General features: G+C 43.3%; 1 protein-coding gene and 1 non-coding gene across 2 annotated transcripts; both read left to right on the forward strand.

Moving 5' to 3' along the window:
- Positions 1-14,527: 14,527 nt before the first annotated feature.
- Positions 14,528-15,073, forward strand: LOC125313375 (NADH dehydrogenase [ubiquinone] iron-sulfur protein 3). The gene has a single exon (XM_048273149.1). The coding sequence runs from the start codon at positions 14,528-14,530 to the stop codon at positions 15,035-15,037; it is 510 nt and encodes a 169-aa protein (XP_048129106.1). The 3' UTR covers positions 15,038-15,073.
- Positions 15,074-16,018: 945 nt separating this feature from the next.
- On the forward strand, positions 16,019-16,092 carry TRNAW-CCA. The gene has a single exon. It is a non-coding gene; the product is annotated as a tRNA-Trp (tRNA).
- The last annotated feature ends 1,087 nt before the right edge of the window (positions 16,093-17,179 follow it).

A 17,179-nucleotide genomic window follows, 5' to 3' on the forward strand; every position in this document is an offset into this window, starting at 1 on the left:
AAAACGGCCTTGAAGCGAACTTCCACCTCTAACCCTAGGCGCTAACTGAGCCGTAGCTGATGAGCTTACTGAGTCAAAGCTCTCACGAGATCTCGTTGGAATTCCCTGTCAAGTAAATGAAAGGCAAGTCACGGGATGGGAGGATTATACCGAAGGAAGAGAAGGCTTAAACAAGCAGTCCTATATTGCATGTAGGAAGGGAGATGGGTGGTTCAGGGCATACTTCGATCAATGTTTTGGAACCATCCGAACGAATGTAATTTAACATGGCGACCTATGTGGAATGCCTCGTTAGGCAAATACGATGCAAGACCTGTCACATCAAGGTCAAGACGAAATCGACTCTTCATTTTATTCAAAAACTACTTAAAGCACACGGCTCTCCGGTCAGTGGCGGGTGCCGGTTTCGATGCAATTTTATGAAACGACCCGTACGAGATTGCTTTCTGTGCGCGTACGGGTGAACCGAAAGCGATCCAACTCCTTCCATGTGGCTATCGGTAGACCCTTGTGTAGGATGTCGCCCGCTCTGACTCTTTAGTATACTCTCATACGGGAAGGAAAACCTATACTATGAATTTGCCGATACCGAGCTGAGTGAATGAGCGCAGGAAGGAATGCTTTCACAAGTGGTAGAAAGATACCCTGTTCAATACTCACCTAGATGGACAACCAGTCAACCTCGATTCCCTTAGCAGTGGCATTGTGAAAATAGAAAAAGGAGCTCCTACCTAGTGGCAAAAGTACTAAAGCCCAACTTCCCTCAATAGCTGGACCTTGGAATCGAAAAAGTGTTAACTCACCTATGGGCGAAATCACTAAAGCTCATTTTCCTTAGGGAGTGGGGTCTCATTTCGAAACTTTTCTATCTCACCTAGCAGCCAGTACTTTTTGCCATCTTTGAGGGGTAATTCACGAAGGGAGATCCGATGTAAGAAAATTTTCCCGGTCTTTTTTAAAAATGGCACGATTGAAATGGACGGCTACGAAGGAAAAAGGCATTTAAGCCCAAAATCCCGACTCAAACGATTTGAATTAGGATATCCTAATGTCACACAATAAAGAGTGCAGTTGGCGACTCCGGTCCGCACTTTCCCTTCCTGGTCCTATCGAACCAGACACTTCATACCTCTTACGTTGGTTAAGGTCGAGCTACTTCCTTCTCTCTAACTCGACTCTAGTAAAGTCTTCTATTCGTTCTATCGCTTTTTAACTCTATCTACTCGCTAAGTATGTAGCTCGTTCGTTACAAGTATTCCACTCCTTCCCTATCTTTCCAGCTTCTTCATTCCTGTAGCTCGAGGTTAAGAGGAAAGAGAATAGGGGAGCGAAGCGAGAGGGATGTGTTCAGTCTGTTTCAAAAGTAAAGAAGATTTTATTATAGGTAATAAAATCATCCCCAGTGCCTTAATTGAATATGAATAGAAATAGAATATGTCCCATTACCAACATAAACTTGATCCTTGCTTCCAAATGAAGTAGCTTTGAGTGGTGTGGCTAAGAAGTGCAACAACTTCATCAGTTTGAAAACGAGCAGGCAGGGATTAAAGACCTCTAATTCCCTTCTTCATTAATAAGTATACGTGGACGCGCAGATCAGAGGGCTTCTCGCTTCAATAGCATAACAAAGGGAATAAGAATCCGGATGATTTGCAAGCCGTTGAGTGTGCGAGTCAGGAGTTCTGAATCGGGGATAGGCTTTCTAATGGCTGCAACTTTATCAGCAAGACCTTTCAAAAAAGCAAGATTGTCTTCAGCAGAAAGAGTACCATGATGGGTTGGGTGGAAGCCGGTCTCTGAGAAAAGAAAGAAAGACGGGTTTCTTCTTGCTTTTCAGAGTCTCAGTGCAGCCCAAAAGAGTTTTTAGGTTTATAAACCAAACCAAGAAGACCGCTGGTACTTGGCGAAAGAGTTGCCAAGATAGAACTCAATTCAATAGAAACTTCTTTCATCCAAATCTCTGGATTGAAAATCTCCTTTTGAGTGCTTTGATCTATTACCTGACCTTGGTGGAGGAAGGAAAGAGAAGATCTATCTACATAGCCAAGCAAATTATTAAAAAGAAGGCGCTAGCGCTAGGGATCACGCCAGAGGATAGAATTCTCTTCATCCAAATCAAATAGAGACATGCTTGCTTTATTATATGAAAAATGAGAAATGGGAAAAGAAAGAGGAGGCATAGCAGAATTCGAAACCATAAGTAGTACTAATAAGAAAGGTACGAAGTAAGTACTACACTTGAACATCTAAGAAAAAAGCCTCATCGAACCATGCTTCCGGAAGGACAGATGAACTCTTAAACTCTTATCGTAGTTAAGGTGAAAGGGGCACGAAGGCTAGTTGATATGAATTGATTAGGGTGCTGCTCTTCTTACTTATGATTCCTTGCGCCTCTATTCGTAGCCCGGAGATGACTGTCTTTTTGTTCGGTCATAAAAGTGCAGACTAATCATTTCTTCAGATAGCGGTATCGGCGAGAGATGGGATTCAAATCATAGAGAAGGCTATCTAATTCAAAGCACTTCCTTTACCAGTTTAGGGCAAAAGCTGCTTTCCCCCCGGAACATCGATTAAGCTATCTGTCATGCTTTCGCTAGAGAGTCAAGATGTCATAGCCTTGGTTGTGGGTCAGGTCAAAGGTAGGCGAAGGTGAGCGAATGAGTTATGCCACTCCCGGGATTGCCCAATACTTCGGCCACAGTTGAAAAGCGTCCTTCCGTATAGACCGGGTGCATTCGATCCACCACCCTATGAAAAGAGTCCAATTAGATTCTATTCGTGAGAGCTGATCTAAATGTCGGTTTGCCCAACTACTGCAATGGATAAAGGCAAGGATAGGAAAGATGATGGCTATTGATGGATACATTCACCGAGGTTGCAAGAGCCCAGGGAGCGGCTCCGCCAGTTGGTTTTCATCACCTCAATACAAGACAAGCTCGGCTCCTTATTTTGAATTGTAAGTAATTATAAAACCTCAACTACGATCTCCATGCACACGACACTTGCTCTTTCTTGGCTTTTCTGGTTGGCTTGGCTTTCTAGCTGGACTGCTAGCTTGGAGCAAGAAGAACATACGGGAACAAGAGAGAGACTGGCTCGACTAGTGAGCGAGAAATGAAAGACTAGCTGACAGACCTATTAGACTAGACTGGCAAGGGCGGGGACTCTACAATGCTTTCCTGTGGAATGAGGCTATCTCTTCTATCGCTCGGGCTAATGTTGCATTCATTCCTCTATCGAGGAAGGGACACAGATAGAATAGAAGGGTATTATAGAAATGCCATACTGATTAGGGGTCCAATAAAGGTAGCGGAATCCTGATTCATAGGTTTGGTTGGATGGACTGAGAATGCTTTGCCCAGTGGAGAAAGAAGCCATAATGGGGTAAAAAAGGGCTAATAAATTCTCTGAGATTATGAGAATCTGTTAACATAGGAAGGCACAGGACTCTCTCTATCTTGATGAATGTGAACTCCATTATAAAAAAAAAAAGGAGGCATATGATTTTAAGCTCTTAATAAACTTAATAATAAGAAATTAGCTCAGGGTTCAAAACAAAAATTTTATAAAGAATTATGGCGACTGATCGAGGCCAATCTGCGTACTCAAGTGGAGAATATCATGAAAAGAGGTCAGTCCCAACCGACTATTCAGGCCAATTTCTTTGTGTAAAAAACACATATCAGCCAAGAATTCATTCAAAAAACACGGAATTTCATTTCACCAGGCGAGCGGTAAGTGATCCAGCTTTGGCTACTGAGCCACCCGCTTGCCTTTGCCAGATATAGGCTCGCTTTCATCTCCTTTTGCCCTGACCGCGCTGTCAAGCTATGATTTTCGACTAGAAGAAGAGTCAAACCCTGACCTCTCGCTCCTTCCAGTCGCTTACCCTTGAGCGGCCTCCCTGTCTTGCCCTTAGCCTTGAAACTTCCCTGAGAGCACTTAACCTGAGAAAGAAGAATCTCATAGCCCCTTCATTATGGGCTTTCTTGCTTTTAATCCCATCTGCGGTCCTCTTTCTAAAACTTCTTTGATAGGTTATATAGGAATGGAAGAAAGAAGCCTACTGATTGGTTAGCTATTCGCTAGGTCGCGAAGGCAGTGCCTGCAGCTTTCTTTGATGTGATGTGAAGGCATCTTTCCCCCTAATCCCTCCCGAATCTGATATGGCCAAGGGAAAAGTGGTCCAGGTCAGGTGACCACGAAATGGAAAGATGCGCTTTTTTGGTGGCAGAAAATAAATAGACAGGGAAGAGGTATCAGAAGGTGTGTAATCACATGGTCCGAAAGAAAGGCAATGCCAATCCATTATACACTTCTTCTTTCATAAATTTCGAGAGAGATCCATTAATTTCTAAGATAGCTACATTGTCTGAATAGATGTGTTCGTCAATTCAATGGTTGGAAGGAAGAACCATCCAATCCCACCCTCTGCCCTGATCCTGAATCTACTTTAGACTAGCTTGACTTACATTACGAAAGACCGCTCGCGGAGTTCGAAGGAAGAACCAAGAACCCGAAAGAAGGCCAAATAGCAAATCCATACACAATCATCGCAGAACTCAAAGCGATCATAGCGCTGATCCCTTTACCTACAACGCCATTATTGCAGATCCGAGCCTTGCGTGGTTGTTTTGCAAGATCTCGCTTTCAGTTCGTAGAGTGGATCAAACATGTGTTCAGCTTGATTCGTTGGTGCAGTCACTTCATCATCTTATGATTTGAAACTCGATTCCGCCTACACAAACAACTACCTTGTTGCTTGGTGAGTCCCTTCTTTCTGCTTTGTGTGCTCCTTCGCTTTTAAAATAGCAAGATCTGGCTTTTGGTTTGAAGATGGAATCAGTGGTCAGCCTGTGCTTAAACGAGGGCATTCCAAGAAGCAACTTCCTATGGTATGGGATGGTACCCTATTCTATTGATGAATCACATCACTCGAAAGAAATGGAACCGCTCCGTGGTCAAATAAATATTAATATTTATTTAAAAAGAAAGAAGAAGGGAATGGTTTCGCTCGGTTAACAACTGAGCAATCAGGGTAAGGCGCCACCCTAGCATCAACTCACCCTTTCGGATAGGACCGGTGGGATGCCGTAGCTTCTAGCAGGCAAGGAAAAAAAAAAAAAGTATCTAGCTTTCAAACTCCTTCTCTATAGTTGATCCATAGCTTGAACAAGACAGCTGCACCGGGATACTCAGAAAGAAGTAAAGCGCACCCACAACTGCCGCAGAAAGAACAGGAGCATCTCTACTATCTTCCGCAAATTCCGAAAGAGGATTACCGGCTTGCTTCCCTCGATGAACGACCAGACTGGACTTGTTCTTGCCCGGGAGCAACTACGAACTGAACTCGATACTCAAGCTGTTCAGGCTACTCAAGACTCATCGCTATCCTCACGAGAAACAAAACGAAAGACCTAAAGACTCAAGACCTGCCCGGCTTCCCTTGCTCCCTAGCTCTGCTCCTTACTCCTTCTTTTGCTACCTATCTCTTCCTTGCCTGACGAGAAGATGCTAAACACGGTTCGATATACTCCTCGAGAGCCTGCCCGAACCAATCCCTTCCTTCGAGGTCAGGATTGAACTTCATTTCAATCGTACCTCTCTCCGTCTTGCTTGGAGATTTCCTTTCCTTTTGGTTGAAGAAAGTCTGCTTTATAGAATCCCGAAGGAAAAAAAGAAAAAGATTGAAAAAAATCGGATCGAGAAAGCATGGCCAAAAGGTGCTTTCACGAAAGAGCACGCTAGCTGGTGGTCTAGGGCGCTTGAAGAACCCAAAATCCCTCTCTTTACTCGCTCTTTAACTCGTGAACATTATGTAGCTCGTTCTTTCTCTCGTTCCTTCCGTTCCTTTTCTTTAATTGAAATAATTCAAATTATGGATTTATTTTCTTATGATATTGAATCAATCAACTGGCATACCTTTGGGCATACCTTGAACCTAGCCCGAAATCCGTTCTATACTTTCTCTTATGAAATTTCTAGTTTGTGATCGAGGGCGGTAACTTTTCCCCAATATGAGATAGGTTGCAGCTATAGTCAGAACTGAACCTGGACTAATTGCGTAATGTTGACCTGAGGTAGCGAACGAGACAGCAAATGGATGGAAATTCTCCACTTTATGGCTGCCGCTTTCTAGCTCCGGCGCTCTGAATATCGGGTATGATTGTGACTTTCTTGCCCTGCTTGTATTGACATTTTTTTTTTAATAACCTTGCTCGACTAGTAGCAGGCATCGCCTTACTAGTAAAGTAATTGGACTTACATCCAGGATTACTCCTGCCGCACTCCCACCTCTTCCGAAAAGACAAGCTTACCTCGATCTGTCATTACATATGATATATCGAGAGTTCAAGACCATAACGTAATTCATTTAGAGAATGTCGATGAGAAAGTAGATCTGGTTCCGAGATCTGGAAAGCGGTGAATACAGTTAGTGAAGCTAGACCGGGAAGTGGGGTATCTCTTGAAAAGAGGTCGGCCTTAAGTTCTAGCTTAGATAGCTTAGACTGAAGAGTTGTAGCTTTGCTTTCTGAAAGAGTCATTTTATCGTTATTAGAGAGAAGCGGAAGCCTTAGAAGGGAGCATGCTACGTCGGTTCGAAGATAAATTTGACCTTTCGCAGAAGGGTCGATGCAATTTTTCAAGCACTAGCTTAGCTGCAATAGGTAGAAGAGTGGGTCTGCTAATTATAACCATAACCAATTGAAGGAGATAAATCGCTGATGGACTTACTTTCTAGAACGGCCAGTGGTTCCGAGGAAGGGACGAAGAGTAGCTTACTAAAACAAGTAAGTTCAAAATCCCTTACCTCCATCTTTTAGTAAACCCTTTTACCCTCCCCTCTCTCCTTCTCGTTCCAGGTATGTAACTCGTTCCCCTCCTCTCCTTTCAGTCGAGCCATCTGTCAGCGCCCTTACTCTATTTCTTCCTAAAGTAAGAAATCGCGGGACGGAAAGCGACTCTTCACATCCCCTTGTTGGGGGTCCTCTCGCCTAGCGGTAGAACAGTAGGGAAAATAGATTGATCATCCAATTCCTTCTCCCGCTTTTGAAATAGTAACTCGTTAGCCCGACTCAATCCCGCCTTCCATCTGATTTTTAATTTATTGAGCTGTCTCTGATTGCCATGCTGCCTTTCTTTCTCCTGTATAGTGAGTCGGCTTGATGGAAGCACTGGGGGGAGTACGATAGCAGGGTTAGTAGCGCTGGAATTTTTTAAATAAAAGGTGCTAGCGTTTTCAGGACAAACAGGCACTTTTTTTCGACTTCCGCTCTTCCCTTTCCCGAAAGGCTCAATAAAGAAGCATACCTTTTTGGTAAATCGGCTCAAGGAGCAGCTTGGGGACAAGATCAGTTAATATATTGCTCGTAAGAAAGCAACAAGGAAGGTGCGCAGCGGAAGAGGGGAGAAAGGGAAAAAAAACTCGAGCTGTTCCCCCGATTCAACCGAAAGGACGTTCGTGGTCACGCCATTCGCGAGTTAATTGGTCCTTGTTCGGCACAATCGCTTTCTAAGTAAGAAAGAGATCGAATTTCACAGATAGAGATATAAAGGAACTCAGTTCCCTTAGCTCGGCAATATGCTTTGATAACAAGGCAGAAACCTCAATCCCAAGAGCTGCACCTTATAACATCTTGTGAAATCTGGTGTGTTCAATCCTATTTGTATATGCCTTATGGTACTTATGGACTTGGCGAAATAAGAGCATCTTTGATCCCGTTGGCCGAGCAATTATCATTCTTTTACTTCAAGTGAGAGCTAGAGCGCTTCTTTCTTTTCTTCGCCCCTTCGAGAAAATCGGTGGATAGGCCTGTGCTTTCCCCTATTTTCTGACTAAAAATAGAAGGATTCATAGTCTGCTTTAGCTCCTCAATATCATAGGCCCGGAAAGAAGGATTGACTCGGACTCAGGTCGGGAAGTGCAGCCCACCAACACATCAAGGATAAGTATTCTATGCGTTTTGAGCATGGCACCGGCAGCCAATGAATGCGGGAGGACCCATAGCTCCATTGAAAATGGAAAAGTCCTATCATCCATGCTGCATTTCCAACACACTGGACCTTAGCTGTTCTCAGCTGGGGAAATAGCTACTTTTAGTCTGAAGAGTCATTCAATCATGGAGTTGGCTTCTTCGGTACCTCGAGTTGGGATCTTTCCCCGATAGAATCTATGTCTCCCGGTCAAAAGCCACAGTTTGCTCATGACTTGCATAAAACAGGCTGGTCGGTCTTGTTTCGCTACAAGTTTCGATCTTGGAAAATCAGTTTCATTTATCACCAGCACCAATTCAGATTTCATCCGGCTTTCTTTTCCTTGCTAGTCGAAGAGGCAGTTGATGTCAATCTCGCGAGGACAGACCCAAGACGACTCATGAGGGCTGCAATCTTCAGGCGAAAAAAAAAACAGCGCTTACCTCTCTTCTGGCTGAATACAAAGATGTTTTTGCATGGTCTTATGCTGCCGGTCCCAATTCCTCCTTGGTAGAGTAGCACTGCTTGGTTGTACGGTCCGATGCCAAGCCGGTGTTGCAGGAATCGAGGTTTTTTCCTGAAGTTTTTAGCTCTTTCGGTTAAAAAAGACAGGAATTCGTCCCATTGATTATTAAAAGAACTGGATCTCCTTGTCCCAGTGGCCGAGGAAACATGGAGATAAAAAAAGATTTTCCAAAGCTTTGCCAAACATCTTAATCCGTTCTATTTCTTATTGATGGATTTTTCCGTGTTAATCGGATCGGCCAATGAAAAGAAAAGATCAACACGAAACAGCTTTGATTACTCCAGAGGGCTTTCACCCCAATATCACCTATGTTCAATAACATTAAATAAAATAATAAATAAATAAAGCTGGACCTTTCATAGTGCGTATTATGGTATTTGCTAAACAATAAAATTCCTTTCTGCTCCCATTTCTCCGGGACGGCTCGGCGAAGACTCTTATTGAACCATCGTAACCACTTCTTTCATCGGTATAACCCATAGAGAGATCTATGCATAGCGAAGTTGAGCCGCTCCCTCTGACTTCAGCCCAAAAAACGAAAGATCCTCTAGATCGGAGAAGACCCCGCTTCAAGAGAGAGCTTATTTCGCTTCAGTCCCAGACGGAGATCACTATTACTAAATAAATAGGAAAGAAAGATCTAACCAAGCGAATGAACGAAGGTTAGAAAAGAACTTAAAGCTAAGACAAGGTGGTACGGGTAGGGGCCTACGAACTAGCCAATGGGCTAAGCCAAACTTACGTATAAAGCAAAAAGCATTGAAATCAATACACGAGTGGGAGCAAGACTTGGAATCATAACAGAAAGCGCTACGGCTAGGGAACTTAGGAAAAGACTCTAGGGAAAAAGGCTACTAGCTACCTTGTCATTCTTCTTCTTCAATGTCAGGGGATAAGTACACTAGGGCAGGAATGCTCTTTTATCATGTATGTGGATTACTTGGTCGATTACCTGATTGCACTAGTCTCATAGCCATAGCTATCTCTTTAGCGTCTTGCCATTCCTGAAAGTGGAGTAAAGGGACGACCTATTCTTGATAGCACAGGCAAATTGATTTGGTTTACGATTCAATCTATTTCTAACACCAGGCAAAGTTCGACATTAAATAGAGTAAATACCAGATTAGTTGTCTAAAATATGGATATAAATTCCTTCTGGAACTAGGGCTTCAAACCATCGAGATATAATAGAAATTAGGAATAACACTTTTTCGATTAGCTTGGAAGTGAATGAGGAATTCTTTCTCTACTTATCTCACATTGTCTGAAAACTCTACAAAACTTTCTTACTTAGAAAATAATTATGCTATCTGTCTATCGAGAAGAAAAGAAGGTTTGATAGAGCAAAATATTTCATTTTGACTTTGTAGTTGCTATGTGCCTGATATGGGTGCTCGCTGGAAAAGAAAGCCTTCTCTCTTCTATTCGAAGAAAACATGGAAATCGTAGCCCTAAAAAAGAATCTATAGGAGGAAGTGTCTCCTCCACGTATTGTCCATGTGAAAAAATCAATCAAAGATTGGAGTTGAACCAATATCCCCCTATGTGGGGGGAACTTTCCTGGTAGTTGATTATATCGCAATAGTGAGAGGCTTACACTCCTACCTTACGAAAAAAATAGTAGAAGAGATAATGGGGGTACCCCCCCCATCTTTCGATGGAATTTATTGCCGTAGTACCTTAGGAGGCAGACGTTCCTCAAGGAACATCTTTGGTACTCGGAACATGCCTCTTGCCGATAACTTGAATTGTGGATATTTGTGAGGAACTGAGCTTCTCACTAAGAGAATCGTAAGCTTCATTTCGATATCGAACGTAATGAAGACTGGTAAATCGATTGATGATTGGTCGATCTAAGGTTTCAAAATAGAAATTAGGGAAAACACTGGCGAAAAAGCCCATAGCGGGCATGCCATGCTTTACTTATCAATCTCTTTTGTCCTAATCCAGAATGGCTAAGTTCATAAAGGCGGAAACCTGATTCAAAATCGAGGAATCCGATACCCTTTTGGCGGTTAGGCTTCAAGAAAGAGGGAGCAGGAAAACTGCCTATCTTCGCGATTCCGAACTCTTTGAAACAAGCACTACTTCGGCCCGCTCACCAGTGGTGTATAAGCGTTCTGCGGAGAATTCCCAATGATGGGACATGTAATCAAAGCGCTCCGCTCGACCTGGCTTGATCATCTGTTCTATTTTGATTGATTGTCAGCAAAGGATATCTTTCCGGTTACGTTTCAGGAGATGGTGGTCAGGTCTTTGTTCGGTCGCGATGTCTCCCTTTCCTCTTTGCCTTTGTTTGCCCTCTGTCACAACTTTGTAGTGTGGTGTGCAGCTGAGGAGGAAACCCCCTCGATAGAAGGAGTGAGACTAGACCCTTATCTATGAAAGACCTAGGGAAGACCCAGCTCCAATGCCTGACTAATAGGGGCTTCGGGGTCCAGAGCTTTAGGAAAAGGAAGAACCTGTGCTTACCAGAAGAGTTTGTTAATAAAGCACTTGCACTTTTTGACTTCCTGAACTTACTTCACTTACCGCTACTCGCCCCCGCATATGGAACAGGATCTGCTCTTGCTGGTAGGTATCCTGGGATAGGAGGAAATGCTATTAGTGCCAGTGAATCGATAGGTTCACTTTCAGCCTTACCTCTTAGGTAAGTGAAGTGGAAGGCCCTGCGACCTCTACCACTAGTGCCGGATCAACTTATCATCGCCCTTGTATTCGTCTCTTCTGGGTAAACGGCTAAACCCTAGGAGAATGCAAGTCCTCTGCTCCGCTATTGATGGATCAACAAGTGGAGTTGGATAAACTTCACCTACATTTCGATTCGTCTACGTACCAAAAGGAGGATCTATCTGTACCAGTCAAACTGCCCTTTCCCCTTACTATATCCAATAGGGCTCTTCTCTTGAATCTATATCTAAACCGGGAAAACAAGTTATGGGTCATCCTTTTCTTTTTGGCAACAGAAAAAATTCCTGTTGTTTTGCTTCTCCATTTTCAAGCAACAAAATTCCTATCTGTAACCATATAAATGACGAGTATGAATAACGAACTTCCGTAGCCCCTTCCTCATCCCTAGTGGCCATGGATACATAGTGGTTGGTCGAGGGGTTTGGTTATCGCTGGCACTACTTCCACTTGATCGCGTCGTACTTCACATTCGATCAGCGATCAAACTCTAGGCTAGTCAATTTCCCTTCGTCCTGATCTGGCATACACATAAATCAAAGCCCATGACTGAAGATTGCATGACGAGAGTCGAGGTTTAGCTTCATAGGGAACGGCGACGAGACAGTTCGGGAAGGGACAGCAGAATGGGGCGACACTCATTAAAGCCAGTAATCGACCGGTCACTCATGGGTTGCTGTAAACAAGGAAGAAGCGGCCTTAGCTGCTCTTGCCTCTGTTGATGGCGGTGTGCATGAATGTCTTGATTGCGCATCGCCCTTTTTTGCCTTTGGTGGTAGCGTATTCTAAGTATACGATCCTTTTTTCGCCTTTCCTTTGACTCTAACAAGAGGAAAGTTACCGTTCTAGCTCTTTTGGCCCTTGGGCATAGACGGTCTGGTGTCCATGTATGCTTATGGTGTGCATGGCTCTTGGTTGATTGCTCTTCTGTCATAAGCAAATACTGCCGAGTCTTCCCCATCCCTTTCTAATTTAGAATTCTAAGGATGAAGCTTTCACTATCGTTTCGAGAAGTTACATGTAAATCATAATAAAGTCAAGTAGGACATCACTTTCTGTTGCCGCTCTTCTCTGTTTTGAAGCAAAGAAGGAAGTTACTTGTTCAGCTGTAAACTCTGCTGTTCTTGTTTACGACTCTACTGCTATGGATGAATCCGCTGGGATTGCTCCCTTCTATGGGTGTGGCTAATTCGGCCATTTAACAAAGAAAGAAAGACGGACTCTTTGAACGGATAGCTATTGCGAAGATTGAGAAAAGATAGGCTTTTGCCTTGTTCACTCAGAGTTATTTCTTCAACACAGAATCTCTCGGTCACTGACCTACCTGGGGATAAGAAAGAATAGAAAGAATATAACTTATTACCCACGACAGATCCCATAAATAACCTACATCCAAAAATGAGAGTTGTTTCAGAGCTATTTTTAAGGGCTTATACCCAAAAATGACACGCAATGTAATGGTTGGGAGGAAGTCAATAAAGATGCAGAAGAAGATAATAAAAATCAAAAGAAAGAAGCGGTTGTTAACCGGGGAAAGAAAAGAGGATGGGGGACAGGGGAACTCCAACAAGTAATATAAGAGAGGGGAGGGCCCTCAAAAGGCGTACTGCTGCTATTGTTTCTATACGAGAATTGTTTGCATTTTTTTAGCGGCCTCCTGCATTATACTTTTTCGGAACTGTAATTCTTTGGAAATGAATTTATACTCGGAAAAGGCTTTTTGCCCATCGAAAGACTGATCCCCCTTACTTATCAAGGACGACGTCAAGTGGCGAAACAACTTATTCTGGATCACTTTGGTTTGCTGCTACACCTGGCTACGATACCGCTTACCTTCTTGCTACCTGGGTGAAATATAATTAGTAGGGAATGAATCCTGAAAAGAGAAGAGGACGCCAATAAGCTGACTTTCTTTCTAAAAAAAAGTTCGGTAAGAATGGGTGGATCAAATAGGACGAGCGAACTCCACCCTTCAATTCATTCTTCTCCTGCTGCAAATGATGCATTCAAGTAGACCTAACAAGATTATCCGTTTTTTGTTCGATAAGTCACCGAATAGAGTAGTCCTGCGCTGCGCAGAGGAAAACAGACATAAAGTAGGCCTTTGTTGACCAGTTTCGTTTGCCAATAATGCCAATGAGATTTTCAAGTTCGAAAGGGGGAACCAGTCTTTCTTTATCCCTGTGTCAGTCGAAGAGAACAATTGCTTGCTTGAAGTGAAGCCTTAGCCTTAAAGAGAGAATTCCGCATTTATCGGTAAGCTTTCCTTTTTCCGGATTTTCAGTATTGCAAAAAGAAGTCAGGTCGAGGAGCACTAGTTCCGACCGAGAAGCAGATCCCAGCTTAGTATCAGCAGCATAGGTAGCGGCACCAGTACCAGTTATGGAGGAGGCAGTCCAGCCAGTCTAGTAAGCAAGCACAAGGTAGCAGTTCTATCAGGAAAGGGAGGCGCTTCAAAGAAGGAAGCTATATCTCTATTCTCGACAGCCTCTGGCGCCTCGCTTATGCACGTAACAATCCGCAGAAATTTCAAATAGACTTCCCCCCGATGCAAATTCGGAGGCCCCACTCTCAGAAATCCTGGATTTCGCCATTGAGATCTAAACCCCCAACTGGGACATCACATACTTGTAGGCCTCCGCCACCTTTCGGTCGGCGATCACAAGATCGTCGCCCAAAAGGGCGTAAGAACTAAACCTCTTATTTGGATAGACCTTGTCGGCCGCTAGCCAAACACAGAAGTGATGGCAAAGCGCGAACAAGGGCCAATATGAAAGGAACCCCAAAGGTTGTCCGCTTTCAAACCGTATAAATTGAGGGGAATCCTTAAAAGAAGTCGAGGCCAGGAACACTTTCGTGCCTAAACCCGAGGTCACCCACGTGTGGGCGGTCTCCTTATTAAAGAGCAACTCGATGCGATGGCCTAGAAAAAAAAAAAAAATGATATGCTAAATGCACTAAGATTTCTTGTTGAGTACACGGGTACTGCCCTTCTAAGTTCTAAGTTGAGCTGTCCCGGGAAAGGGAATTGGGAAGAAAGACCAGAGAATCTAGAACCAAAGGACTACTTCTCGTGATGAGCTATTTGAAGGAATCTTTCGCTGTATGGCCTCTGAAGCTTCTGCGAATATATTTCCCTTTGAGTTTTAACAAGAGGAACAGCAAACAGCTCTTTGCCTTTCTGCTTCAAAGAAAGAGGTGGGGAGAACCATCAGTTGGAGCACCCAAAAAGCTTGGGAAATGCCTTTTCTGAGCCGCCTACCTATCCGCTAGTCGAATTCATTCTTTCATAAGGGTCGACGGTTCCAGCCGGTAAAAAAAATTACCCCAAAAATTAAAATGGAAAGATCGGAACATGGGAATAGATCTGATACCAATACGGACTACCCATTTCAATTGTTGTGCTTTCTGAAATTGCATACCTATACAAGGGTTCAAGTTTCGATCGATATTTGCGGAGTTGATCATCCCTCTCGAAAACGAAGATTTGAAGTGGTCTATAATTTACTGAGTACTCGGTATAACTCACGCATTCGTGTACAAACCAGTGCAGACGAAGTAACACGAATATCTCCGGTAGTCAGTCTATTTCCATCAGCCGGCCGGTGGGAGCGAGAAGTTTGGGATATGTTTGGTGTTTCTTCCATCAATCATCCGGATCTACGCCGTATATCAACAGATTATGGTTTCGAGGGTCATCCATTACGAAAAGATCTTCCTCTGAGTGGATATGTGGAAGTACGCTATGATGATCCAGAGAAACGTGTGGTTTCTGAACCCATTGAGATGACCCAAGAATTTCGCTATTTCGATTTTGCTAGTCCTTGGGAACAGCGTAGCGACGGATAATTCAGAATCAGAATAGGTCCAGTCCAGGAGACAAATCAATAGGAAATGCTATTTGCTTGGAAAGAATAAGAATTCACTTCTATGAAAGAGTTTCACGGGAATTGTCTTGATCGTCGGATATCATTGATAAATAGGAATCCGTGTTATCGAACGATTTCCTGCAATTCTTCCCAGTATGGAATGAGTAAAGAATCAAGCTCCAAGTCTCGATCTATACAAAACAAAACGCACTGGTGTCTGTCTTTCGCTTTCATTGATAGCAGAAGAGCCTGACTCTATAGGGGCGCTAGCGCTTGACTAATAGAATCTCAAGTCAAAGGGCCTGAAAAACGTAAGAGGCTGCTACTATAGGCTCGCTTCGCTTCTTCAAGCTCCGCCACTTATTGAAGACTAAAGCGCTAACGCGCCAACTCTTTTTTTTTAGTAAAGCAACCTTTCGCGCTAGGCGCTCACGTTTTTTGTCTGGGTGGAAGCTGGCGGCAGGGCTTGCTTAACCGCATACACGGAATGGGGATCTCTCTCGCATGCAACTCTTTCTATCGGGAAAGCCTCGCTTATTCAAAGGGCTGGTTATTTAACACCCCTTTTTATCATAAGGAAGTCCGCGTTGGTAGGAGCGGCGGGATGATGATGAGTATATATATAAATCAATAAAGACAAAAAAGAAGAAATGGCAAGATAAATTGGATATCGATAGAGGAAATAACCATGTGGAAAACAGGGCAGGGATTCTCTACAATGACACCGTAGACCAATTGAAAGGGATGTAGCGCCCTTGTTTTGGGTAAAAAATGTCACGGGTTCCAATCCTGTCATCCCTACCTAAACCTTCTCCTCTGGGCAGTAAGGAGGAATCCATGTTGATCGATTCAAATTTGACATCCAAAATCTTTCATTTAATGAGACTATATGCATGCAAGATGTATTGGGGGTAAAAAGAATCCTTTTTTTCTTTACAGTCCTATCTACTGTGATAAGAAAACGCTCTTAGTTCAGTTCGGTAGAACGTGGGTCTCCAAAACCCGATGTCGTAGGTTCAAATCCTACAGAGCGTGATTCCGAATCAACAAAGACCCCATTACCGAGATATGACAACTCTTTTTTTTTGAGTAAAAAATGGTATCGAATCCATTTTTTTGGAACGACCAACTAACACTTTGACTTTACTTTTTTTTGGATAGGAAACGAGAGCATATATAATTAATCAAAATGAGACAAAAGTACATCGTTGAGAACCGCAGGCTCCAGCCATGACGGACACCCTTCGACCCACACCAATTCATTATCCACATTTAAAGCAAACTTAGCTAAACTATGAGCCGCTGTATTACCTTCCCTTCTCACATGATTAAAAGAACATGACCTGAACTGGCGTGTTAGGTGAAAAAGATCCTCCAAGATAGGGCCAAATGGAGAAAAAGATCCTTCCTTCCTATGCAGAGCTATTACCAAATTAGCGGAATCACTTTCAATGACTACATCTAGGAATGAATCCCATCTCCAATGCAAATCAAACTCAAAATCTCACCGCTGCAGCTGCAGCCTCCATTGAAGGACTATCATGTTGCCTAAAACTCCTCATTGACTGTGCCCCCTAATACAAAACCTGCACTATCTCGGGCAATGCAATCAGACCAAACCCGCATGTACATTATCTAATTCAGCAGCATCTACATTCACCTTAACGCATTCACCTGTTGGGGAATTCCATTCCATCGAAGATGAAAGTAAGTTTTCTGGTATAAAGTGTCATCACTGTGAGAGATGACTTGCAAATATTCATTAGCCAAATCATGTGCCTTATGAAGCAACTCCTCACTACCCCAACTCGTACCCAAAAGATTGTACAGAAAAATGAGAACTAAAGACAGTTTTGAAAAAGGTCTCCTTTTAGGCTTCCCCCTGAACTGAAGATACTCTTTCATAAAGTCCAATACCGGGGGAAAGAACATCAGTTAGCACGCTTTCCGTCAAGTTAAAGCGCCTTATTGATCAGGGATGAAAGCCCGCTCAAGTGCCGTAGTACCGAAAATACCTGCACCCGAGAGTGAGACTAGAATGACGGACAGTGTAGTATAGTTCAAGTAGCGGGAAAGTCTTGTATTGGGAAAGAAGATTTGAGAACCCGTAATAGAAGTTCCA

This window comes from Rhodamnia argentea, unplaced genomic scaffold (assembly GCF_020921035.1).
Source record: "Rhodamnia argentea isolate NSW1041297 unplaced genomic scaffold, ASM2092103v1 Rarg_v2.18, whole genome shotgun sequence".
Lineage (NCBI taxonomy): Eukaryota > Viridiplantae > Streptophyta > Magnoliopsida > Myrtales > Myrtaceae > Rhodamnia > Rhodamnia argentea.

Coding starts and splice junctions, on each gene's coding strand:
- LOC125313375 (XM_048273149.1), top strand. CDS start 14,528: ATGGAAAGATCGGAACATGGGAATAGATCTGATACCAATACGGACTAC.